Below are 24,653 nucleotides of genomic sequence, written 5' to 3'. Positions count from 1 at the left end.
AGGGTAGGGTTTTATTCCACAGTTTAGAACTCTGTTTTGAAAAAGCAGCACTAAGCTGATTAAACACTGCCTTGGCACCTGGCTATTATGAAGCCAAAAGTCTTCTGTTGCACAAAAAGAGATATTTTAAAATTTCTTTATTTTCCAAATTTCCTTTTGAAATCAGTTTAGTTCAAATGATTGACCATAGAATCATGGAATAGTTTGGGGTGGAAAGGACATTAAAGCCCATCCAGTGCCACCCCTGCCATGGCAGGGACACCTCCCACTGTCCCAGGCTGCTCCCAGCCCCAGTGTCCAGCCTGGCCTTGGGCACTGCCAGGGATCCAGGGGCAGCCCCAGCTGCTCTGGGCACCCTGTGCCAGGGCCTGCCCGCCCTGCCAGGGAACAATTCCTCATTCCCAATATCCCATCCATCCCTGCCCTCTGGCAGTGGGAGCCATTCCCTGTGTCCTGTCCCTCCATCCCTTGTCCCCAGTCCTTCTCCAGCTCTCCTGGAGCCCCTTCAGGCCCTGCAAGGGGCTCTGAGCTCTCCCTGGAGCCTTCTCCTCTCCAGGGGAGCACCCCCAGCTCTCCCTGCCTGGCTCTCCATGTAGACACTCTTGCATCAGCTGAAGAGTTTCATTGTAATACAAAGAATTTTTATTTGTTTCAAGCTACTTTGGTGTAAAACCAGATCGCTTTCAATTCAAGTTGAGTATTTTCACTTTCCACCAGCTCAGCTAAACTGGGCTTAGGTCACATATTAATAAACCAGTGACAATTTCCATGTGTGGTGTAATGACCTGCAGGTTTCTGACTTTATAAAGCAGCAGCTTCTTGTGCATTTTCATCTTTACTGTGAGAAATAGGGAGCAAAAAGTTTGGTTTGTCCAAGCTCAGCTTTGTAGCATTTAGGAATCCAGCCTGGGCTGGTTACCTGAGCTTGCTGGGTGAACAGTGGGGAAATAGCAGGGAACATTATTCATCCTGGATGTTTTGCCTACTTTAGGATGAATTTAATAACATTATGGAAATGCCACTCTCCATTAAGTAAGGACTGAGAGCATAAATCAAGGGCTTTGTCAGCCTGCTTGCCAAAATGTGAGGATATTTTTCATAAAAATTCATTGCTTTCCCTGACCAGGCACTTACCACTCAGGAAAAGTAACATAAAATAAGGGATCATTTAAGAAAAAGGCTGCAATTAACCTCAGAGCCAACCTTACCTGATGTTCCTCCTTAGCAGCAATAACAGGGCTGAATTCTCAGCAGGCTTTGTTTGATTTCTTGTGCTGCAGGAGGGGCAGATTTTTGGGCAGTGGTGTCTGAACTGAGATTTTTGCTGCCCTTGTGCAGGTGCCGTTCATTGAGCTCCACGGGGAGAGCACGGAGTACGTGGGACGAGCAGAGGATGCCATCATTGCCCTCTCCAACTACAGGCTCCACATCAAATTCAAGGAATCTGTTGTCAATGTAAGTGTTCTGATCTCAGTGGCAATAACAGAATTTGGGATAAGACAGCAGTGATCCCCCCTTTTAAGAATGAAAAATCTTTTTCTGATGTTCAAATCGATTTCTCAGGGATAATAAATGTGTATTTAGGTACCAAAGGGTGACTCAGCAGCTCTGAAAATCAGATGTCTTAAGGAAATGTCACATCCTCAACCTTCACAGCTGGCTGTGTCAGCCACCTGTTGTCCCCAGGCTCAGTGGGGAGAAATAGTCAGTGTTCCAAGGGGCTTTTGGAGCACCAAAACCTGATTTGTGCCTTGCTTGGAGCTTCAGAAGGTGGGAGTGGGTCCAGCTGCTGAGGTTCTGTGCCAGATATCGATTGGTTTTAGTGCAGTGTTTGGTGTAACAGGTCAGGAGTGGGACCTCACCTTCAATGCATTTCTTGAGGGAGTTTTATTGCTGTGTCCATTCCTGGAAATGGTTCCATCTGCACCCCCCTGGTAGCAGACACAGTTAAAGGGTGTTGGCCAGTCCTGGGCAGTGCTCGATGCTCACACAGACTGGGGACTCTTCCAGGGTGCAAATCAGGAGTGTCCTGAGGAATGCCAGGGAATGATGGAGTTGCTTTATTAGAGAAGCCATTACAGCATGAACTACACTTCCTGTCCTTAGGACAATTAGGGATATTGCTTTATAGGGATTTTCAATTCAGTATTTTTGAGCATAGCAGGAATTGATGTTTTTTCTAATCACGTTCCTTGATTGTGTTCAGGGGAGAGTCCACAGAAGCTTGTGAATATTCCCATGTTAATTTTTCTTCCCTGACTTTCACATGCAGTGTTCTGCCCTCTCATTCTGTGTGATATCTCATTATCATCAGCATCATTAACCAGAAATAACCAGAGTATGAGGTAGAGCAGAATATAAATAATTCTTTGTAACCATATATGACTGTTGCTAATAACTTCCTATGAACTCTGCTGAAATCCAGGGCAGGGAGGGCTTGGGATGTCTTTAAAGATAAAACATTCTTCAGTAATTAAGAACCACATTTAATTCATTAATTTTGGCTGTAGTAATCCTTTTGGTTATTGTTGACCAAAATTCTCATTCAGATGGTGATTTTCTAACTCAAATTTTCACTGAGTAGTTTTTGATTGAGTTCATCTTGATTCTTTCCTGCTGTTTTTATGTCATCACAGCTGTTCAGCAAATACCTGTCAGAGATTCTTCATTCCTGGGCTGTGGCTTTTGCCTCTTGTTTGGTTACAATTCCCTGGCTGTGAAAATGGTGCTGTGACACTTCAGTGAGCAGCACAGAGCTCCAGATCACCTGGGCTGGGAAAGAAATCCATTCAAAGTTGTTAATGTTCCCATTGCAACAGTGCAGAAAGGGGCTGTGTGTGGAGATCTTTCCCATGGATAATTTCCTAGATCTCACTGCTAATAGGAACACGGTGTTTCAAATGCAAAAACAAAAGGTCCCACAGACCATGCATAAATTGGGGGATTAGGACATTCAGGGGTGTTGACTTACATTTATCCATGGGATAAAAGTGCAGACTCAACAGGGATCTCTTGGTGTATGAGGGAGGTTTGGTTCCCAGGCCCAGCTCTATTGATTCCTTAAGAAAATGTCAGACTTTGCAGCTGCTGAGTGTTTCTGTGTAATCACTTTCCTCCCTGTAAGCTAATTGCACTGATGGGAGAATGAACATTTTAGTGGAGTTTGTGGAAGCATGGATTGCATGTAATCTCTTTCCAATGGTGGATTTTGGACACAGTACCAAAGGAAAGTCATGAAGGGGAGGACTTTGATGAGGAGCTGAGTTTTAGTGTGAGCTTCCCTTTGCTTGGAAAAATGGGTGGATTGGGATATTCCTCATGCCCATGGCTGCTGTGGTTCATCCCTGCTGGAGAGTGGCATAATCCTTGTCTTGTCCTCAGGCCCTGCTGCCCAAATTCTTCACACTCAGAGCACAACAGTTGTGAGACAAGAGAGGGCTCAGAGGTGGCCTTCAAGACAAATCCAAAGTGTCATCAGTTTTAATTAAAAGCAAAATGTGCTTCAGACACTCCTTGTGGGTTCCATGAACCTGGGGGGGGATTCAGCTCCCTCCAGCCTGGAGCCCTCAGAGCTGTCCTTGCACCCTCAGTGCCCCACTGTGCCACCTCCTCCCCTGCTCCAGGACACCCAGCCTTGGCCTGGTGCTTGTTAAGGCCACCAGCCTGCTCCATAACCTGACATTGTTCCTGCTCTGAGCTGGGAAAACGAGGAAGAAATCCCAATTCCTGCACCCAGAGCCTGGGTGCCACGGGAGGTCCTGGGGAGGTTTGGCCCCAATGGGGCACAGCAGGGTCTGTGTCAGGGTCACTGGTGCTTGCAGCAGCCTGGCTGTGACCCACTGCATCCCACTGGGAATTGTGGGCACAGATTGGGCTGTGGGGGGGTTGTTACAGCACTGAAAATGTAACTTGTGCTTTTTCTAAGTACAGAGCTATAATTCTCTAAATATATCTTGTACTGCTCTTAGATAACAGACAGCTCCAGTCATCAAAATAATTTTAAAAACTCCTCAAAAATAAAAAGTTGGAGTTGTAGAATGTTGCTGTTACTTAAAATGAGATAATTTTAAATAAGAGACAGTGGGGAGATACTGCAAGAGCAGGATGCTCCTGTACTCCCTATAATGGGATGTAATTTGCCTCAGATAACAATGCATGTTTATTCTTATAAAAGCAAAAATGATTGCTTTCCCTGCCTGGTTTCCATGCCATTATTAGAGGCAAGTGCCTGCAGACAGAATTGATGGCTCTTCCAGGAACGGGCTCTGGGTGTCGGACTGGCACAGCCTGGAGGATGAGCAGGGGGAAGGGAAGGTTATCAGGGAGGGAATGACAGCAGATAATTCCACTGAGCTTTGCTGGGGGAAGAATAATGGCCAGGAAGGAGATTGAAAACACTAGAGGACCACAGGACAGATTTTTATGACTGGGAAGAAAAATTAAAAAGATTAATGGGAAGGTTGTCCTGAAGAAAAAGCCGCAGATTGTGAGGGAATCACAGGTGGGCTGGTGGAGGGGAATGGATGGCTGGGGAGCAGAGGGCACAGGGAAAGGGCAGGGAACAGGGAATGACTTTGGAAAAAGGAAATTAAAAATAATGCAGGAGGAGAAGAATTAGCTTGTCATTAGAGTGCAGACAGAAGGAAGAGGAGCCACAAGCAGAATGCCAGGAGGTGGGAAAAGGTGGAGAACTGCTTAAATGCAGATGGACATGAGAAAAAAACAGAATAAAACAGGGCTTGGGGAATAAAAAGATAACAGACAAAGCAGCACTGGGCTCAAAAAGCAAGTCTGGAATCTTGACTCAGCTGGGAAAGATGCTTTACTTTCCATGTTGGTGCCATTTAACTCAGTGGTAGATTTAAATAAGTTATTTTAGAACCATTTAAGTTGGAAAAGCCCTCCCAGGCTATCAAGTCCATCCTGTGCCCAATGCCCACCTTGTCCCCAGCCCAGAGCACTGAGTGCCACATCCAATCCTTCCTTGGGCACCTCCCGGGATGGGCACTCCAAACCTCCCTGGGCAGCCCCTGCCAAGGCCTGACCACCCTTTCCATGCAGAAACTCCTCCTGGGAATTATTAATAGGTCTGTGTGGGGCTGTCCAGTTATGAAGACAGGCTGGGAGATTCTCCAGTCTGAGCTCCATTCCTGTCCATTGATCAGACTAAACTCTGACAATTCACCTGCCTGGCAGGCTGGGGTCAAGCAGGAGCAGGCTTGGAAGGAATGAGGGGGTGAAGTGCAGGGATCAGCTGTGGAACAGAGCCTTGCTGTGGTCTGTGCTGCACTCCAGTCCTGCTGCTTTGGGGGAGTCAGCCACAGTCAGGCTGAGCTTGGGGAGGGCACAGAGGGGCTCTCACAGGAGGGGTTCCTCATTCCCTGCCTCCTTCATGCCACTGGTTCTGTCACAGATCTCAACCAGTGACAGTGACAGTGCTGAAAACATGGACAGAAATTCAATCTCCAGCTTTATTTAAAATCCAGATTTGAAAACACGAACTACTGGGCTGTGGAGTCAGACACCCTCTTGCCAAGTCCTGTCCATGGGTTTTCTGTCATTTAATGTGCAGTTACAGCAGAAGGAGCAGAGTAACTGCCCTGTCCCAGCCTGGCTGGGCACAGCAGGGGAGGGTGGGTGGCTCCAGAGCTGCCTCTGGCTCTGTCTGACATGAGCAAGGGAAAAGCTGAGCATTAATAAATCCCTGCCTGTTGTAGCTGGCTGTGGGAACCCAGAACATCCCTCTGGCTGCCCAGGATGGCCAGGACCCTGCCAGGGGCTCAGAAGCCCTGACACAGAGCCCAAAAGACCTGTGGGTTTGATTATGACCCGTGGAGCAAATTACCAACCTTGTATGAAGATCAGCAGTACACAGCAGTTTAGGTAGAATAATAGTGGAGTTATCATGGGGTGAAAAAGTGGATTTTAGGGGTTTGGTATTGGGGTTCAGGAGGCAAGATGGAGAGAACTGGGTGTGTCCAGCCTTTCTCCTTCTTCTTCTTGGCCTCCATCTCCTGCTGTGATGTTGGCACTTACACATTGGTTTAGAGTAGGAGCTCACTGTCTAACACAGGTGATAGGGATTGGAAAGTAATTGTAAACATTGTACACATAGGTTTTAGTATAAAGACATCACACTGCCCTGGGGGCAGGCAGAGTGCCTGGAACTGTCCTGCTGGACCTCGGCAGGGAGGAGAAAATTTTTTATAGATAAGAAACAATGAACAACCTTGAGACTGAGAAATGAAGAGCTCTGACTCCTTCTTCAAGTGCTGGGCTGGGAAAAGAGACTTTCTAACTTTTCTCGGGGTCACTCTGACAAGCTAAAGATCCCAACAGTTGGGGGCTGTGAGCTCTGGGCAGTGATTTGAGAATGTTCTGGGCTCTGTCTGGGTGCTGCCCTGAGCTTTCCCAGAGCCAGCAGAGCTCTCACCCCTCTCCTGGGCTCAGCATCTGCCCTGAGCTCGCTCCAGGCACCTCCCTGCTCGGGGGAAGTTTTCCCTTGGTTTGTATTTTTGAGATATCTCTTTTCCTTACCTGTTGGTTTTAGGTAATTTCCTTTTTGTCATTCCACCTAAATGAGGGACTTTATGAGCTTTGTGGTGCCTGAGAAGATGCTGTCTTGACTCCTTATCCTGAAGCTTTGGTTGGAGGTGACCTTCAAGGGTTTGCCCAAGCATATGAGGAAACCCTGGCTCTTCCAGCCACATCTTGTGGGCCCCAAGCCAGACCTTAAACTGCTGCATCTTAGTCCTGTGATGGCAAAAATCAGAGTCTTGGAACGTTGCTAAAGGATAGCAGAGGTTTTATTGCCTTGTGCAATGTCCATATAATCTACTAAACAATTCAAACAGCTTTGTGCTTCACATTCATTACAGGTATTAGCTGAATTTAGACAGTTATTTATGACTTCTGTTCATTTAAAGCAATAATGAACATTTACCCATCTCGGGTAAAGTTCCAAAAGTAATACTGAAAATTGATATTTTCATCTTGTGGCTTTTCTCATCTTTAAAGGTACTTGCATGTGCTCTCATGTGTTGCCTGACCAGCCTGCTGCTGATTAAACATGCCAGGAAACAGAAGTGTCTATAACTGCACTTTAAATTGGAGAGATTCAGCATTATCACTCTAAATTTGGCTGCTTCCTTTACAAGTGTTGCTCTAAACAGGCCAAAGGGTTTTTCCCTGAGGAGGAAATATTGGATATTGCCATAGAAAAACATCCAGGCTGCAGCAATCTGTTAGGGGGATCTTGCTTAGCAGTTCTTTTTGAACACCATCAGCTAAAAATATATTAAGATTCCTAAATTTAGACCTATAAGAGGGAAAACTGCTTCCATGAGAGAGGAGCTGGAGTTTCTGCTGCCTTTCCTGCAGCCTTCTCAGGTGCTCCCATGGGATCCCTTAAGGCTTTTGGACTCCACAGGGCTGGAGCTGGAATATGAATACCTGGTACCAAACCTCAGAACTGCTGAAGTAATTCCTCGTGGATTCATTTGTTTTCCTCTCTTCAGACTCCATGTAACCTGCAATAAATCCTTGTTAGATATGCAAAGAAATTGCTGTTAGTGCTGCAGAAATGCAATAATCTGATGTGTTTAATTGCAGGTTCCATTGCAGCTCATTGAGAGTGTGGAGTGCCGGGATATATTCCAGCTTCATTTGACTTGCAAGGACTGCAAGGTTATCAGGTAGGAGAGGCTCAGTGTTAAAGGAGGGGGAAATTCACTTTCCATGTGCCATGGGCAGCTGGGATGGTTCAAGGAAATGGGGTTTCTTGGTTTCCCTCAGAAGTTTTTTATTTTGTCTGATTTTTATACGAGGAGAGCTGTGTGTCTCATTGTTGTGATTCAGCACAGCAGCAAACCTTGCTCTGAGCCCACATGGCTGATCTTGGCTTTGTTCTGAAATGAATTTCAGTCTCACTGTGTTGTCCCTGCTTTGCAATCAGAATACATTGCTTCAATATGTTGTAGTTATATCAATATTTCCATATCAATAGGTGCAGAAGTAGATAAAGCCACTGATACACACATTGCAAATGAGTTTTATCAAGATTTGGGGTTTGAGGCTTCATCCACCCTGCATTCTCAACACCTCTGAGAGTACACTCACTATCCTTGAGGCATGGTAACCTCCTGGAAAAGAAAATGAGGGAATGAGGGAAGAGAAAGTGAAGGAAGGTGGTGAATCCAGGTGTGCAGTAACTCCTGGCTGTCCTTCCCCAGACTCCAGGGCTCTCTGAGCTGCCCAGCCTGATCTGCTCCTCGCTGGGGTTTAAAAAAAAAACAACTTTTCTGCTGCAGAAATTAATTTTGATCTATGAACTTTAATTAAGAAGAAAGGAGCATTTCTTTTTGATTAAATGTTTGCTGGCTGTACCTTCTGTGTAATGAAAGGAGCCCCAGCCATCTCTGAGCACTCAGAATGTTTAACAGGTCAGCTGCTTCCTGAAAGGCTGTTTTTTCACCAGGACTGATTTTACTTTAGAGGTAATATTTAGTTTAATTTGAATTCAATGTTTAACTTCCTCTTCACTTCTAGCTCTTGGCATTTAAGAAAGTCACCCTTCTTCCCTACATTAATTTGTTTTTTCCCTTCAATTGTAGAATGAATACAAATTATTTATATTTTTGCCATCCTTTTCAATTTTCTCTCAAAATTGCATCTCCACGACTGAGGGCTTGGTGATGGTTGGGAGATGATGAAGTTTGAGTCTGAGACAGAAGAGTTAGAATATATTCTTGTTCTTTTTCATGAGCAAACTTTGTATTTTGAGAATAGAATTCAAGTGGAGATAATACTTGTTATTTACACCACTAACTTCAAAAGAATTTAGAAGGAATTTAGGGTGAGATGTATCTTGTCTGAGTGTGGATGTTTAATAGAGAATTATCCTGTCTCAGTGAGTAGTCTGGGCTTGCTTTACAGTCAGTGATGGGAAATAAATAAACACCTCAGGCTGCAGTTCCTCACAGCTCCTGGGAGATGTTGGACATGGCTTTTCCCTTCCACGCTGTGGCTCTGAGCTATTTGCAGGTAGGGGAGATAAATCTGCCCTGAGGGAATGCAGATGCCATCATTAACCAGGACTGAGCAGAATGGAAATACTTGGGCAATATTTAATAACTATAAAATCTTAAAGAAAAACGTCAGAGCAAAATAAATCACTGGTTTATTTCCACCCTTTTACTCTAAAGAGTCCAGGAATCCTCTTTGAAAAGAAAAGCTAATGTAATTTTAATGCACTGCTTTGAAGATTGGTTTTTCCTGTGCAGGGAATATTCTCTCTGTTTGTTGTTAGTCTGTAACATTGGGAAAAGCTCAGTCAGTGCTTCCCAACAAAGCCAGAAAGAGAAGGGTTTTCAAAGGACCTTAAATCCCATCTCATTCCATTGTGGGCACCATGTCCCACCAGCCCACGTTGTTCCAGTCCCTGTCCAGGGTGGCCTTGGGCACTGCCAGGGATCCAGGGGCAGCCCCAGCTGCTCTGGGCACCCTGTGCCAGGGCCTGCCCACCCTGCCAGGGAACAATTCCTAATTCCCAATATCCCATCCATCCCTGCCCTCTGGCAGTGGGAGCCATTCCCTGTGTCCTGTCCCTCCATCCCTTGTTCCCAGGCCCTCTCCAGCTCTCCTGGAGCCCCTTTAGGCCCTGCAAGGGGCTCTGAGCTCTCCCTGGAGCCTTCTCCTCTCCAGGTGAGCACCCCCAGCTCTCCCAGCCTGTTCTTGTTTACAGGACTGTGGTTATAGTTCTATTATGTAGATTATAAAGTGTGGGACAGTTTTCTGAGTTTCCCCCAGCCCAGAAGGGGCTGTAACACATTCCTGTCTTTGACCTGAATGATCTTTCCTTGGTTTTATAGGTAACACATGGAGAAATGTCCCCCTTATTCCTGGCAGGGCACACCCTGGTTATTCCCAGTCACAGAATGTTGCTGCTCAGTCAATCCTGACTCCTTAAGTGTTTCTTTACTCATTCCACAGGTTTCATTTTACTTCCCATTAGAGTGCCCATGGAAGCAGAACTAAGTTGTCAATAAGGTGTTTATCCTCACTTTGTGCTCTCACAGAGCTTTTCATGCTCAGCCTGTCACCTTCTAGAGTGGCTTCTCCTACTGAAAGTCACCCATGGGATGTTTGTCTCTGGGCCAGGTGTCAGTTTTCCACCTTTGAGCAGTGTCAGGACTGGCTGAAGAGGCTGAACAATGCCATCCGCCCCCCGTCCAAGATAGAGGACCTGTTCTCCTTCGCCTACCACGCCTGGTGCATGGAGGTTTATGCCAGTGAGAAGGAGCAGCACGGGGACTTGTGTCGGCCAGGTACGTGGGAACAGCCTTGGGATCACCAGAGCAGCACCTGGATATCCCAGGGAATTACTGCGGTGGGTTTGATTCAGTCAGTCAGGTGTGGAACCAACAGCATTTCGCTCACCACAGCAGCAGCTTTCAGTCTAAACCATTCTGGGTTGGTTGCCACATTTTTTGTCTGGCACACTGATCTCCAAGATGGATGTTGGGGAGGAGAAGGGAGCCCCTGAGCTACTTCTGGGTTCATTCACAGCCACAGGCAGTGATCTTCTTCTGTGGAATACCATCCTTGCTGCAGGGGTTTTGAAGCCCACAAGTAAATAAAAGCTCAAGCTTGGCATGCTGGTGGTTGTAGCGCTTGGTTGAGTATAAGAAATCTGATTTCAGGCACTCTGTGATCGCCTGTCAGTCACAATTCACTGCCTCAGGGAAGTGTCCCAGTTACCAGGCTGAGAGATGTTCCTGGGATTCTGTCCTTGCTGCTGAAGCTGCTCTGGAGCCTGGCACAGGCTCTCGTGTCGGTGGTGTCTGGGGAGGAGCAGGGATCACACAGTGGCAGGAGGGGCTCCCTGGCCCTGTTCCTCTTCACACTCTTCATTAGCAGCTTCTGGAAAATGCCAAAAATCTCCTCAGAGCAGAGTTTCACACTCAGGCCTTTTCCCTCTTTACTGAATTTGGGAAATGGGAGCTGGCAGACCTGTGGAAGTCTTGCCGAGTCTTCTCTTCCTCACTGAAACAGAGAGACTTCAGCCTGATGCTAGGTTAGGATAATCATGGAATGGTTTGGATTGGAAGGGACCTTAAAGCCCCTCCCATTCCACCCTCTGCCATGGGCAGGGACATCTTCCCCTAGACCAGGTTGTTCCAAGTCCAACCTGGTCTTGGACATTTCCAGGGACAAGAGGCAACATTTACCATTTTATTAATTTTTATCGATCTTTTTTTTTTCTTGCAGCTTTGCTTTTCTATCAAATAATTTTCTTTAATATAACTTTATCTCCATGTAGCTGCCTGTGGCTGGGGGTAGATGTTCTCCTTCAAAGAGCTGAATTACAGCTGAAATAAATCAGTGTGAATGTGGCTGAAGAAGTCAATCCAAAGACATTGTCATTTCTCTTCTGTATCCAAGGAGCCCATCATTTGGTAGATACAGACAAAAGTACTAAAGTGCTTCAAAATCCATCCAAGTGTCAACAGAACACATTTTCTGGGAAAAAAATATGTTAGCAGTGTCTGTAGTAGAGATCCAGGCTGTGGCTCACAGGGTCAGCTTTAATAGGAAGCACGAGCCCACAAAATACCCAGCTTGCTTTCCCTGGGATTTTGAGAGTGGCTTGGGATGCTTCTAAACATTATCAATGTTGGCTCAAAGTGCCTCTTAAAATACCAGCAATTCAGGAGAAATGGACTAAATATTAAGGTTGGGGTTTTGTTTCCAGGAGAAAAACCTGTGGCTGAACAGTAGCTAAAAATTAAGAGGGAAAAATCAAACAGAATATATGATTTTCATGTAGCTTTATGTGTTTGTCTTAAAACCCACCAGGCTGAGCAGCATTGATTTGGGATATTTCCAGTATTCTCATTTGCTGTCCAAAAAAATCCTTAAGGATGTAGCCCAAGTTTTAAGGAGCAGTGATGGGGAGACCCATTCTTTTGGTGCTCCAGTAAAAGAATTTCTGGGATTTTTAAATTTAAAAAATCACTGCGAAGGACAAATCTGGCAGAGGTTATTGCCTGGCTGGAATGTGTTGTCCAATTCCACCTCTGCTCTTGACAAAGGATCTTTATAACACTGTAGTTAATTAAGTCCTGTAATTAGGCTGCTGTCTAGATTCTTAATTTACCTATTTATATTTATTTCTAACTCTTCTGTAACATGGCATTAAAAATCATTTCAGCCATGTGCATTTACATCTTGGGTTTAAATATGTATCTCCAGATATCTGGGGGATTGAAAGACTTTAAGGATTTTCTAAAATATTTAATGGAAAGATGTAATACTTAAAGCATTAATTTTTCAGCAGATATTTCCCCCCTTGGGTGCTGCTCTGCCTCAGGATTTAATGCTCCAGTAATATAAAGAGACAAGCAATGGATGGACTTTCAGAATCACTTATCTAGTGCTGCTCACATGCTCATTAAATTTAGCACTTCTCTTAGCCCTGGAAACCTGGAAATTTTGTCTCATTTTCCAGACTTTCTGTCTTCTTATTCTTTATTGCCATTGTATATTTTTCAATTGTATTTTGAGACTTTAAAACAAAAGTGTCTAGGAAATAAATGGGGCTCATTCCACTTCCTTTAATGTATTAATCCAGGAGTTTGTGAGGCTCTTGTGACTGATATTTGTGTCAAAGAATCATTTATGTGTTTTACCTCTCTATCTCCACATGACTCACAGAAGAATAATGTCCAATTTATGATGGAAAACTGAGCTGCAGGATAAATGACAGCCCTTGCCTCCAGCCATACAGGAAACCTGGGGCTGGAAATGCATATTCAAAGGATTGCCCACATTCCAGGGCACATTCCAAGTCTTACCCTTTTTCACCAGAGCCTCACATTCTTCTCATTGATAGAAAATTGTTCTGAACTTCCAACCATCCCACTTGGATTGCTGATGGATCTCAGTTCCTTTGCTGACATCGTTGGTTCTGGTCTGCAGCATTGGTTTTTTATATGAATTTCCAGAAGTTGATAATTTCAGGGTAGAACTCCTTGTTGGACTCTGGCATTTCTGGGGAGTTGGCCAAGGACAGATGTCAGTGCAAATGTCAGAATGAGGCTGTGAGATGCAGCTGGTGGCTTTGGGCTGAGGGATGTGCTGCTTTTCTCTGTTCTGCAAAGTAGGAATCCTAATTCCTTATTTCCCATTCATTTCCCCTGTGCTCTTGGTCCCCAGGAGAACATGTAACTTCCAGGTTTAAGAACGAGGTGGAGCGGATGGGGTTTGATATGAACAATGCCTGGAGGATTTCCAACATCAATGAGAAGTACAAGTGAGTGCTGGGGCTGCTGCTCCATGGCCAAACTGCATCTCAGAACACTCAGTTACTGAAACTTTTTTCAATTTCTACGGTTCCCAAGAAGGGACAATCAAAATTTTTTTTTTTTTTTTGTTGGTTTATAGAAAAAATGTGCTTTAAATTATTTAATGTTTTATTAGCTGCTGCATTTTTTTAGGCTTGGAAATACCAGGTTTTGATGTGGCTTATTAGAGAATAAGCATTCTAAGGGAGATCTTAAGTGAGCAAAGAGTGGAGTTTGAACTTTTGAAGACCTTTTTTTATTGTTTCTTATTCTCTAACTTACTACAAAGACATGTATTAAAAAAAACCCAACCCAAACAAATTTGGAAGAATTAAATTTGTAGATGAATAAGTAAGAGGAAACACTTTCTGAAGTACTCAGAGTGCAGACAAAAGCCCTCTTTAGGCTCTGGAGCAGAGGAGGGTGCTCTGTGATCCCCAGCTGGGGGACAGGGTGTTCTGGCTGACCCCTGCTCCAGCTCAGAGCAAACCCAGCTGGAACACTTTGTGATGGAGCAGTTGGAGTGCTCTGCCTGTGCAGGATAATGACTCCCAGCTGGGGGCTGCTGTCCCTGCAGGAGCAATCTCTGCTTTGGCCTCTGCAAGTTGGGGAAGGAGAAAAATCCATCCCTCCATATTTAATGCTGGACAAAAGGATTTTTATTAACATCCAGGGAAGCAGGAATTAGCAAAAGGGCTATGAGGCTCCTCCAGTGCTGCCTTGTGCACTCTGGGAAGCCTGGAGCTGCTCCCTAGGCCTGACTGTGCTCCCTTTCCCCCAGGCTGTGTGGCAGCTACCCCCAGGAGATCATCGTTCCTGCCTGGATCACGGACAAGGAGCTGGAGAGCGTGGCCAGCTTCCGCTCCTGGAAACGCATCCCTGCCGTGGTGTACAGGTGAGGAGCAGCTGCAGCAGCCTTCCCCAGGCTGGAAAGGGGCAGTCCTGGCAAGGAAGAGCTGGAGTAACTCATAATTGGGAATTCTGGGAGGTGCTCAGGCTGCTCTGGGTAAGGCAGATGCTCCACGTGCGCTCCGAGAGGGAATAATGGGTTGTGTTTAGAATTCCAAGCACACGCTGGAGGAGCACTCAGCATTTGCATCTCCTGCAAATCATTCCTGGGGCAGTCACCCCAGTTAAGATTGATTTTTAACTTTTCTTAATATGAAAATGAAAAAATGGGAAATGAAGACATCAGAGGAGAACTGATAAATGGCCTCCCTGGCTGGGTACTCCTTTGGCTTTTCCCTGACTCATCTGACTGAGTCTCAGACTGCAGTATAAACAAGGACAAATACCAAAATTACTTGAAGGAGATCTAAAACTCAGATTAAAAATTAATGTGCAGTTTAATTCTATCTCCATATTTTGGATAGTTTTAATTACACAAACCCTTCCTTAGACTGAGTCCAGCAATTCTTCATAATAAAACTGCTTGTCTGAGAGAATGGTGTTTGCCAGCTTCTTTAGTAAGAAACACATTATTAAAGAATTATTTGTTTTTTATTAAAGAATTATTAAATTCTAAATTATTAAAGAATTATTTGTTTTTTCAAAATATTTTGAATTTTGTGGATATTTGGTGGCTGCCCTATCCCTGGAAGTGTCCCAAGACCAGGTTGGACAGGGCTTGGAGCAGCCTCATCTAGTGGAAGGTGTCCCTGCCCATGACAGGGGATGGGATGAGCTTTAAGGTCTGTTCCCCCGCAAACCATTCCATGATCCTATAAACCTGTCACTTAATACCATGGCACCTTCCCTGGGGTGGTTATCCTCCCATAAATCTTTAAAATCTCTTTAAAACATCAGAAGACAAAGGGATTAAAAAGATAATGAATACTGATATTCCCTAAGCCTGGGCACCCATTCCTGATGAACATGGGAGCAGGAAAGCTGGCAGGTCCTTGGAGCTTGTGTCACAGGGGCCAAGGGCAGGAGAGCTGTAGGCTACAAAACTCTATTTACTGAGCTTAGGGGTTCTTGTTCAGTGAAGGCAGAACAAATTGGCTCATGGCAGCAAACCATTACCTTTAAATCCTCCTGTCTTTCCTCCTTCTCCTCCCAAACAACGAGGGGGTTTAGTGTGGTCTCTTTTGGAATGGTGAAGGGGTTGTTCCCTCTTCTGCTCAGCTCTGGGAAGGGGAAAATGCTTTCCAGCATATGCTGACACTTAAAAACCTGGGTGTTTTATTATCACAGAACTAAATGTGTGTGTATATATATTATATATATGTATAAAGGAGAATAAAACTAATGATTTATATGTGGGTTTGGGTTCAGCTTTTGGGCCTTTTCTGCAGTTGTCACGTAATTAGGAGACACCTCACCTGCAAACACACTTCCCCAGGGCAGCATTCCCCCTGCTGTCATCACTGCACAGAAGGAAAACACTTTGTTCTCATTCCTGGGAACACCTTGCATTCCAGGGGTTTATAGAAGAGCAATTGAAAAGTCAAAAGACCACAGAGACTGAAATTGTTCTGTCCCCATGTTCAATTTTCATCAGTTCTGTGAGGCTCTGGGTGGTAAACCACACATGGGGATTCATTGCTGAGCTTCAAATCAGCGAGAGAAAAGTGTTTCTCTTTTTTGATTTCTTTTTTTTCCTTATCTTGACATTTGGTAATAGATTTTTCAAGACATCCAGTTCATCACTCTGGGCTCTAATAGAGCTCACAGCAGTGAGGGGAGGAGGATTTCTGGGTTTGACTGGGCTTGGAGCATCCTGGTCTAGGGGAGGGTGTCCCTGCCTGTGGCAGAGTGGAACAGGATGGGTTTTAAGGTCCTTTCTTTCCCACCCAAATAATTCTATGATTCTATGATTGGGATTCCATATACAAATTTTATTTATATATATATTTATATATTTATATATTTATATATTTTTATATATATTTATATATTTATATATTTATATATTTTTTATATATTTATATATTTATATATATATGCATAAAGCCAGCTTTTTTCAGTAAGGGGCAAGAGCTTCCTCAACATTTTTTATCCACTGAAATTATTTTGGGACTTAACGATTATAGTTTCAGTCTTGATCACATTACTAAACTTCTTTTTTCTTTACTTCATGGGAAAAAAGTAATCTGGATTTTTTTAAATAAATCCAATCACTTGTCTCAGATACAGATCACTGAGACAGAGACCAGAAACACACCCTGGCAACAGGAGATCCATTGTCCCTGTGAAGCAGTCCAGGCTGAAAAGCCCAGCAGGCTGATTTGGAGACAAGCTGCAGGAATGCTCTGTGGGGATTGGACTGTCAGGAGCGTTGCTTCCATTCTGTGATCAGATTTCTAAAGAAATCTCACACCAGACCCTGCAGTTTTTCTTTCTGTTTCCAATTTTTTAAGCCTATTCACACATTTCATAGAGTCACAGAAAGGCAGATTGGGTTGGAAGGGAACTTAAAAGCTCGTCTGATTCCACCCTCTGCTATAGGTAGGGACACTTTCCACTCTTCCAGGTTGCTCCAAGCCTCATCCAACCTGGCCTTAGACATTTCCAGGGATCCAGGGGCAGCCACAGCCTCAGCCTCTCTGGGAACAATCATTTATGCAGATAAATCTGGCCCCAGAAAATCAATGGTACGGACAATGCTCTTAGGATTTTTTGGGAAGACAGTAGCAAGGGTTTCCTGCTATCTTGCAGAAACAGCATCATGAGAGCCTCCCTAAAGGTTCTCCGTGTGGAAGTGTTCTTTGTCCTTGCACTGCTGAGGGTGAGCCCCCACACAGGCCCAGGGATCCTGGGCACACAGAAATTCTGTTCCTGCTGTGAGTTACATCCCTGAAGTGCAGCAAAGGGATTTCCATTCTGGTGCTGATGGTTCAGAAATGCAGCACAGGGAGCAGTTCACCCTTCCCTGCTCCTCACTGCTCTGTGGTTACAAGGACTTGGGGGATTTATTGTTGCACTCCAGCATGGTTTGGACATGGGGAGGATGAAGCCTGTGCAGAGGTGTACATGTGTCCTGCAGCTGTACAACAGCTTGTAAAGGGCTTCAGAGTTACCTAATGCTGATTTACTCTTGGTTTCTGCAGGGGGCTGCAGGTTTTTTGTCTCTAGGGACTTTTCCATGGAGGTTTTGCTTTAAGTTTTTTGAATAGTTTTGTTTTGTTCCTGAGCTCTGAGTGATGCCCTCTTATCCCAGCTCTATCCCTGGGGACCTCAGCATCACACTGGCTGCTCTTTATCCCTGTGGCCAGTCCAGCTGGAATGAGTGGAATTCTTCAGCCCTCCAGCATGCCCCTAACTAGAATTGTGTGCTGATTTCTGGTACCTCTGAACATGGCAGATTTGTGCAGGGCACTGCTGGGGCTGCACAGCCACCAACGAGCTCATCTCCCAGCCTAATGATTCTTCATTATTTGTATAATGTGAGGCAAGGACCTGGAGATGAAAATATAACTCTTTATGAACCTATGAAAATTATTCTGCAGCAGGTAGTAATGAAATCTGGGAGAACATATGGAAAAAATAAATGAGCTGCTCTGTTCAAAATAGATTTCTTACACATATAATGATGTTTTATTTTCTTTTATTTGTGCAAGCGTAGCGGGGAACTAGGTGGCCTTTCAGTGATTGGCACGTATTTTTTCCTGAACTAATTTGCTATGGGTAGAGCTGTTTGTGGAAGGCCATTAATTCCAGCAGAAATCCATTTCCCTGTGCCTGCAGTCGGCTGGCACCTGGTGTAAGAGCCGTGGCTTCGCATCGCTTTTCCTTTGCCTCGCTTAACGCAGCGTGTCAGTGCTTCCTCTCACTGAAGGGATTTTATATGAAACAATTATAAAAGAGCTATGAAAAGTACTTCAAACCCATATCCCAGCCTGTTTGATCACTTGGAGGCTGAGCACCACGGAGCCTGTCCCTGTGTTGCTGTTGGATGAGGAGCAGGAGGCGGCGGCGCCCACGCGGTGCCCGCGGGGACGCTGCGGAGGAGGTGCTGCAGCACCCGGGGGTGACAGCTCTGACAGCACAGCACAAACCAGCCTGTCACACCTCCAGAAACATCCATCAGAGTGCTCAGAGCCAAAAAGTCTACACTGGTTGCTTTGGGTGGGCTGGCTTCCTGTTCAGGGCTGTTAAGATTTGCTTAAAGGTTAAGCTGACCCTCAGCACTCTGGGCTCCCTGGTTAGAGGGAAGTGAACAGCTCCTGGCTGCCCTGAAGCTGAGGTGGGCAGTTTGTTTGCAGGAAGGCTCTAAAATCTTTTCCTGCATCATAACATACAGGAATTGTAATTGGCAGGTGCACACTGGAAATCCAGGGTTCAGGGGGGACTCCTGGGTGAGAAAAGCATTGCTCAGAGGCACCTCTGCTCGAAAAGCTGTTATTCCCAGAAATGCACCCCTGCCCTGGGCTGATCCAACAGTGTGGGCAGTAGGGGAAGGGGGATTCTGCCCTGCCCTGCTCAGGTGAGACCCCACCTGCAGAGCTGCTCCAGCCCTGGGGTCCAGCACAGGAGGGACCTGGAGCTGCTGGAGAGAGTCCAGAGGAGGCACCAGAGATGCTCCCAGGGCTGGAGCCAGGCTGGGAGAGCTGGGGGTGCTCACCTGGAGAGGAGAAGGCTCCAGGGAGAGCTCAGAGCCCCTTGCAGGGCCTAAAGGGGCTCCAGGAGAGCTGGAGAGGGACTGGGGACAAGGGATGGAGGGACAGGACCCAGGGAATGGCTTCCACTGCCAGAGGGCAGGGCTGGATGGGATATTGGGAATTAGGAATTGTCCCCTGGCAGGGTGGGCAGGCCCTGGCACAGGGTGCCCAGAGCAGCTGGGGCTGCCCCTGGATCCCTGCAAATGTCCCAATGCCAGGTTGGACAGGGCTTGGAGCAATCTGGGCTAGTGGGAAGTGTCCCTGCCCATGGCAGGGAGTGGCACTGGATTAGCCTTAGGACTCTTCACAACCCAAACTGTTCTGTGATCCTTTGACTTAAACAGAGAAGAGCCGTGTGGATGAGTGCTGAGATATTCCAGCTGGGACATGAGGCAGGGATTAAACGTTCTGAGGTGCCCCAGAAATTGTGTGTGCTGTTCTGGCCACTCCAGCTGCAGCTCTCTTCACCCACAGCTGGGCCTCCTTTCACCAGGGCTGAGCTCCCTGAATTCAAGGTGCTGCTGGGCAAGGTCAGGGAGAAGTTTGTTCCTGCCAGCTGCAAACACTTCAGTGGCTGGTGAGTCCAGAGCTGGTGGCAGCAGGGGGATGTGCCAGCACAAAGGCAGTGAGTGGAATTACTGTGATAATACATTTCAGTCCTCTTTTTATAATAGATCATAGGGGAGAGTCTTCATATCTTTTTCAGAGCATGTTTGCAATGGTTCAGTAAGTTTTAATTATTCCAGGTCTGTTCATTTTTGCGTAGTACAAGAAGCCAGGTCAGATTTAAGGAAATAACTACTAACTCTTCCAATGTGTGAAACAAAAAAAGTTTTTTTGATTGTCACCTCCCAGGAGATGAGAGCCATGTCCAGGTTGGGGTGTTCTCAGTAATCCTCCATCCATGTTGAATTCCTCTCTCATGCCTCACCTGCTGTTCCACAACACTCCCCAGCTTTCACTGGCCAACAGGCCAAAATATTGAGCAAGAAGATGCTCTGTTTTCTCTTCCTGCCCTTGCTTTGACTTTCACCTGTCAGTGACTGTGGTCACAGCCATCATTCTGTGGGGAGGCTGAATCCCAGGTTGGGGATAACTGCTGAATGATGGTCCCTGTTGGGAATGAAGCTACTGGAGCACTCCACTGAACTTTTTGTGCCCTCTGTGCTCTTCATGCTGACTGTTGGCTGTGTATTCCCTGTTTTCAGGCACCAGAGCAATGGGGCAGTGATCTCCCGCTGCGGGCAGCCCGAGGTGAGCTGGTGGGGCTGGAGGAACGCCGACGATGAGCACCTGGTCCAGTCCGTAGCCAAAGCCTGTGCCTCAGACTCCAGGTCCAACAGTAACAAGTTAATGAATGGGAATTGTTCCAGAGATTTGTCCAACGGAGGGGACCTCTCTGATGTGGAATTTGGTAAGGCTGCCACTGCTGCTTTCTGTCGAGGGCAGAGCTTTGTGTAAAAGTTCAATCTCTGATGCTGTAACAGAAGGAATCTGTTGTATTTGGTCTCCATTCTCCAGTGCATGTGCATGGTGGGGCTGAGGGAATTTTGCTGTAACCAATGTCAGAGGGATTCTCTGAGCTCATCACCCGTTTCCTCCTCCCCAGACTCCTCCATCTCCAATGCCTCAGGAGCAGAGAGTTTGGCAATCCAGCCTCAGAAGCTTTTGATCCTGGACGCGCGATCTTACGCGGCAGCCGTGGCCAACAGAGCCAAGGGGGGTGGCTGTGAGTGCCCAGGTGAGCCAAGGGGGGGGTGGGGTGGCTGTGAGTGCCCAGGTGAGCCAAGGGGGGGTGGGGTGGCTGTGAGTGCCCAGGTGAGCCAAGGGGGTGGCTGTGAGTGCCCAGGTGAGCAGCATTCCTCCTCAGCTTTCCAGGCAATCAGTCAAAGGGCTTTGCTCCAGTGTGATTACCCTGACACCTTTCAGCACTGTCTGTACACTGCTCATTTGTCTGAACGTTCTGGATCATGGCAGCCCCCACCCAGCCCTTCAGAGGGCAGGTTGAGCTGTTAATTAGTCTGTTCTCAGGCCATTAACCCAGCTGGCAACAGTGCTCAGTGAATGCTGAACCCTGTGGAATCTGCTGAAGAGCTTTCCCTTGCTGAGTCAGATGTATAAACTAGAGAGAGACAAAGGTGTCCAGCGTGCTCATGTCTAAAACCCCTGAACATGTGAAACCCACTGGCTGCAGAGGAGAAGAATATTCTAGAATGGTTGTGCAAAATACAACTTCTCAGCAATTTCCCTAAAGCTGAAGCATTTTTCAGTATTTGTATCATAGCAACTGCAATCCTGCCTCACCTTGCATGTGTAATACAGTTGCAACACCACATTCTGTGTTCTTTGGCACTTGTGAATTGGTGGTTTTATAAACAAGGTATTATTTATGGTCACTGTTGGGTATTAATGCAGCCTGTTAAAATTCCATGGGTGGAGAGGCTGGAAAAAAATCCCAGACAGAAAAACTGGAGATAAGATAACGAAAGCTCTTTTGACCTTTTATTTTGGTCTTTGCTGCAATAGCTGCGTTTTGATTCATAGCCACCGGTTTAAAAAAATTATAGGCTTTCATTTAACACCTCAAAACCACTAAATAATTCTTCATCAAAGAGTAAAATTTCAAAACAGAAAAGCGCAGTATACAGGAAGTTTGATTTTCTTCCTGTATATTGGCTTTTTAATTCTGTGGAGAAGGTTTTCAAACAGCTTGTCACTAAAACCTGTTTTGCTTTTTGCTGCTAAATTTTCTGCAGGTATTGCCAGGTCGGCTTAATTCTCTGTATAAAAATAGCTCCTCTGTGCTGTACTTTAGATATAATTCAGTAAAAATACAAAAAAAACCAACTCTGAAGTTGTCTGATACTGTCTGAGGCTGCTCCTGGAGTTGCAGTCCCTCATTGTGTTTGGCCCAGCATTTGTTGGGCTGATAAAGAGTTGGGAAATCAAATGATACAAAACATCACAGACTCCTGAATTTTCTTGTGCAAGCACTCAGTATCCCAAATTCTGAATCCTGATTATTTTTCTCCTGTAGAAATGGTCATTTTAGTTACTGTGTGATCATTCTTGTGCAGACTGAAGCATCACAGCAGAGGGAAGACTAAATCTTGGGAAAACTCTTGAACTGGTATTTTCTGGCTCTCTTTAGGTGCCCCCTGAGCACTGGCCCTGTCTGTTCAGGCCTCCAGTGTTGCTTGAGCACATCCAAAGCAATCCCATGTATCTTGTTTTCCTGAGCTCCTGGTATTTCTCACATGTGTGATGCTTCCTCGTACAATTCTCCTCAGAAGAAAGCAGTGGAGGAAGTAACCTTTCAGCCTTTTTGAGTGCTTAGGAACAGGAATTTGAAATCTTAACTTAAATCCATAAATTATCAATTAAATATTATTTATGTTTCATATCTTTTGATGTTTCTCACTCTTTTTATAAACATTCTGGAACCTGGAGCGCAGGAATTCCCAGAGGTCTGCACTCTGCTTTTTGTAACCTGAAATGAAACATTTAAAATAAATACAGCAGTACTTTGCTAAATGCTTCCTGTTTTGCTGGGCTGTCATGTCTGGAATACCCAGCGAGCTCCAAGGACTTACAGAATCTTTGTAAACAGATTATTTCATCTGTCCACAGCAACAGGGGTTTCTTTTTATTTTAAAAAATCCTCTTTTAGAAAGGTAGTTGTTATTTTCTTCCCTCTGTCTTGCCCTTTCCCTGCAGAATATTACCCCAACTGTGAAGTGGTGTTCATGGGGATGGCAAACATCCACTCCATCCGCAAGAGCTTCCAGTCACTGCGTCTGCTCTGCACACAAATGCCAGATCCAGGAAAGTAAGTGGAAGTTTGGGGGTTTGGGCTCTTGGTTCTGTGTTTCTGCAGCCACATTCTTCTGCTGATGATTTTTTAATTGAAATTCAGTGGATTTTCCCTTGGTAATAGCGCTAAGCTGTGTTTTTCCATTTTCATGGAAGTCATTGGTTTATTCTGATTGAAGTGAACATAGCAAATTAGTTCTGAAATTAGAGTGTAGCCTTGAATATTGATACCAGAATGCTGTTTCTTCTGGTGGGCTTCTGAGCACTCACACTTAGGCTGGTCTGCTATTCCCAGCTCTTTAATCCTCACTATTGGCTCACATTTGGAAAATTGTGGTGGTGTTCCATGTACTTCACTCATTTATAATGTCATTTCAGGAGAATATTTTGTAACCTTCCTGTGCTGTGGGGTAACTACCTTGTCATGTCCCCTCACCTTGGGAGCTCCTGAGCTTGGGTCCTCACTGTAGTTACCCCAGTTCTGTTTTCCCTCCCACTCCCCTGTTTGGAATTTGCTGCTAAAGCCTTCCGTGGTTTCAAAGTAGATGCACACCTTCAGCTCATCCCAGATTCTGGCAGTTCCTTGGGTTGGCTTGGTGGCTTTGCTGCTTCCACCTCTGGGAAAGTGTTAACAAGACACAAGTGAAAAATCTTACAGACTGACACTCACAGCTTATTAAAACAGGAGCTTTGCCGTGATAAACTCAGACATCCAAACCTGAAAGCATTTTAAAAGAGCAAAAACTGTCTTGCCTGCTTTCCCTCTAGTTGGCTGTCAGCTCTGGAGAGCACCAAGTGGCTGCAGCACCTGTCAGTGCTCCTGAAGTCCGCTGCTGCTCGTGGTGCACGCCGTGGACCGGGACCAGCGGCCCGTGCTGGTTCACTGCTCCGACGGCTGGGACCGCACGCCCCAGATCGTGGCCCTGGCCAAGCTCCTGCTGGACCCCTACTACAGGACCACAGAGGTGGGTAAAGCAGCTGGCAGTCACTGGGGCCTCTGCAGGGAATCTGGCTGTGAGTTATTGCAGGTTTCTCCCCTGGCAAAGGCACTGAAGCTGGCAGGAGTTTGTCACCTATAGTCTGCAGTTACTCCCAGGTGTAGGTGCCTGTGTTACTCAGGAGTAGCTCACATTCCCTCTGCTGTAACTGCACAGTCATGGTCTGTGCTTCCCCATATTTAGTTTAGGAATATGGAGTACAAAGTGCTGCAATTGCAGCTTCTGCTGCATCCCTGCAGGTTCTCAGCCAAGCACTGATAGAGAGCCTTCCTCTTTGCTGCATTTCTCAGCTGCATGGTTTTCCAGTTTCACATTTCCATTGCCCTCTGTCAGTTACATTTCTCCTGATTTTCCCCTGTTCCATCACTTTCCAGCACTGTGGGTCGTGTGCTGGCTGGTTTCCATCTGCCAGCCCACGGGCAAGATGCCTTTGTTGTCCAGAACAGAACTCTGTGTCTGAACACTGCTGTGAGCTTCTGCTTAAAGTCTCACACACACTAGGACAAGGAGCTGGAACTGCCTTTTGGATGGAAGTGTGAAAACTTCCTGGATCCTTTTCCACATGGATTCTAGAAGCTGGCATCCATCAGGCAGAATGTGCTGTGCTGGTCTGGGCACAGGATCTGCTCCTGGTCCTCCAAAGGGTGAAAGGGTGCTGTCCTTGCTGCCTGGGGAGCAGAGTTGTGCTGTGCACACTCTGGGCCTTCTCTGTCACCCAGAGCAAACCATAAACCGTAGCTGTCTGTACCAGGATTAGAAACATTGAGGAAAATGAGTTTTCAGTGCTGTTAGATTTAAAGCTTTTCAGCTGCCAGCCATTATTTTGGCTCTAATCACAGCCATTATTTTGGCTCTAATCACAGCCTTCGACTCCATAAACATTCTCTACAATTTTT

The 24,653-nt window shown here is 45.8% G+C and overlaps 1 protein-coding gene across 1 annotated transcript in view; it reads left to right on the top strand.

The window, feature by feature from the left end:
* The window catches only part of MTMR3 (myotubularin related protein 3), a 75,035-nt gene that overhangs the window by 36,015 nt on the left and 14,367 nt on the right, over positions 1–24,653 (top strand). The window contains 10 exon segments of the mRNA XM_030958634.1: positions 1,339–1,455; positions 7,612–7,694; positions 10,159–10,325; positions 13,216–13,312; positions 14,125–14,238; positions 20,155–20,360; positions 20,556–20,687; positions 22,664–22,775; positions 23,528–23,591; positions 23,593–23,724. Coding sequence (XP_030814494.1) covers positions 1,339–1,455; positions 7,612–7,694; positions 10,159–10,325; positions 13,216–13,312; positions 14,125–14,238; positions 20,155–20,360; positions 20,556–20,687; positions 22,664–22,775; positions 23,528–23,591; positions 23,593–23,724 — 1,224 coding nt within the window.

Source organism: Camarhynchus parvulus, chromosome 15, assembly GCF_901933205.1.
Source record: "Camarhynchus parvulus chromosome 15, STF_HiC, whole genome shotgun sequence".
NCBI lineage: Eukaryota > Metazoa > Chordata > Aves > Passeriformes > Thraupidae > Camarhynchus > Camarhynchus parvulus.
Note: the sequence above shows the minus strand (reverse complement) of the source record. Positions and strands in the feature narration are given on the sequence as shown.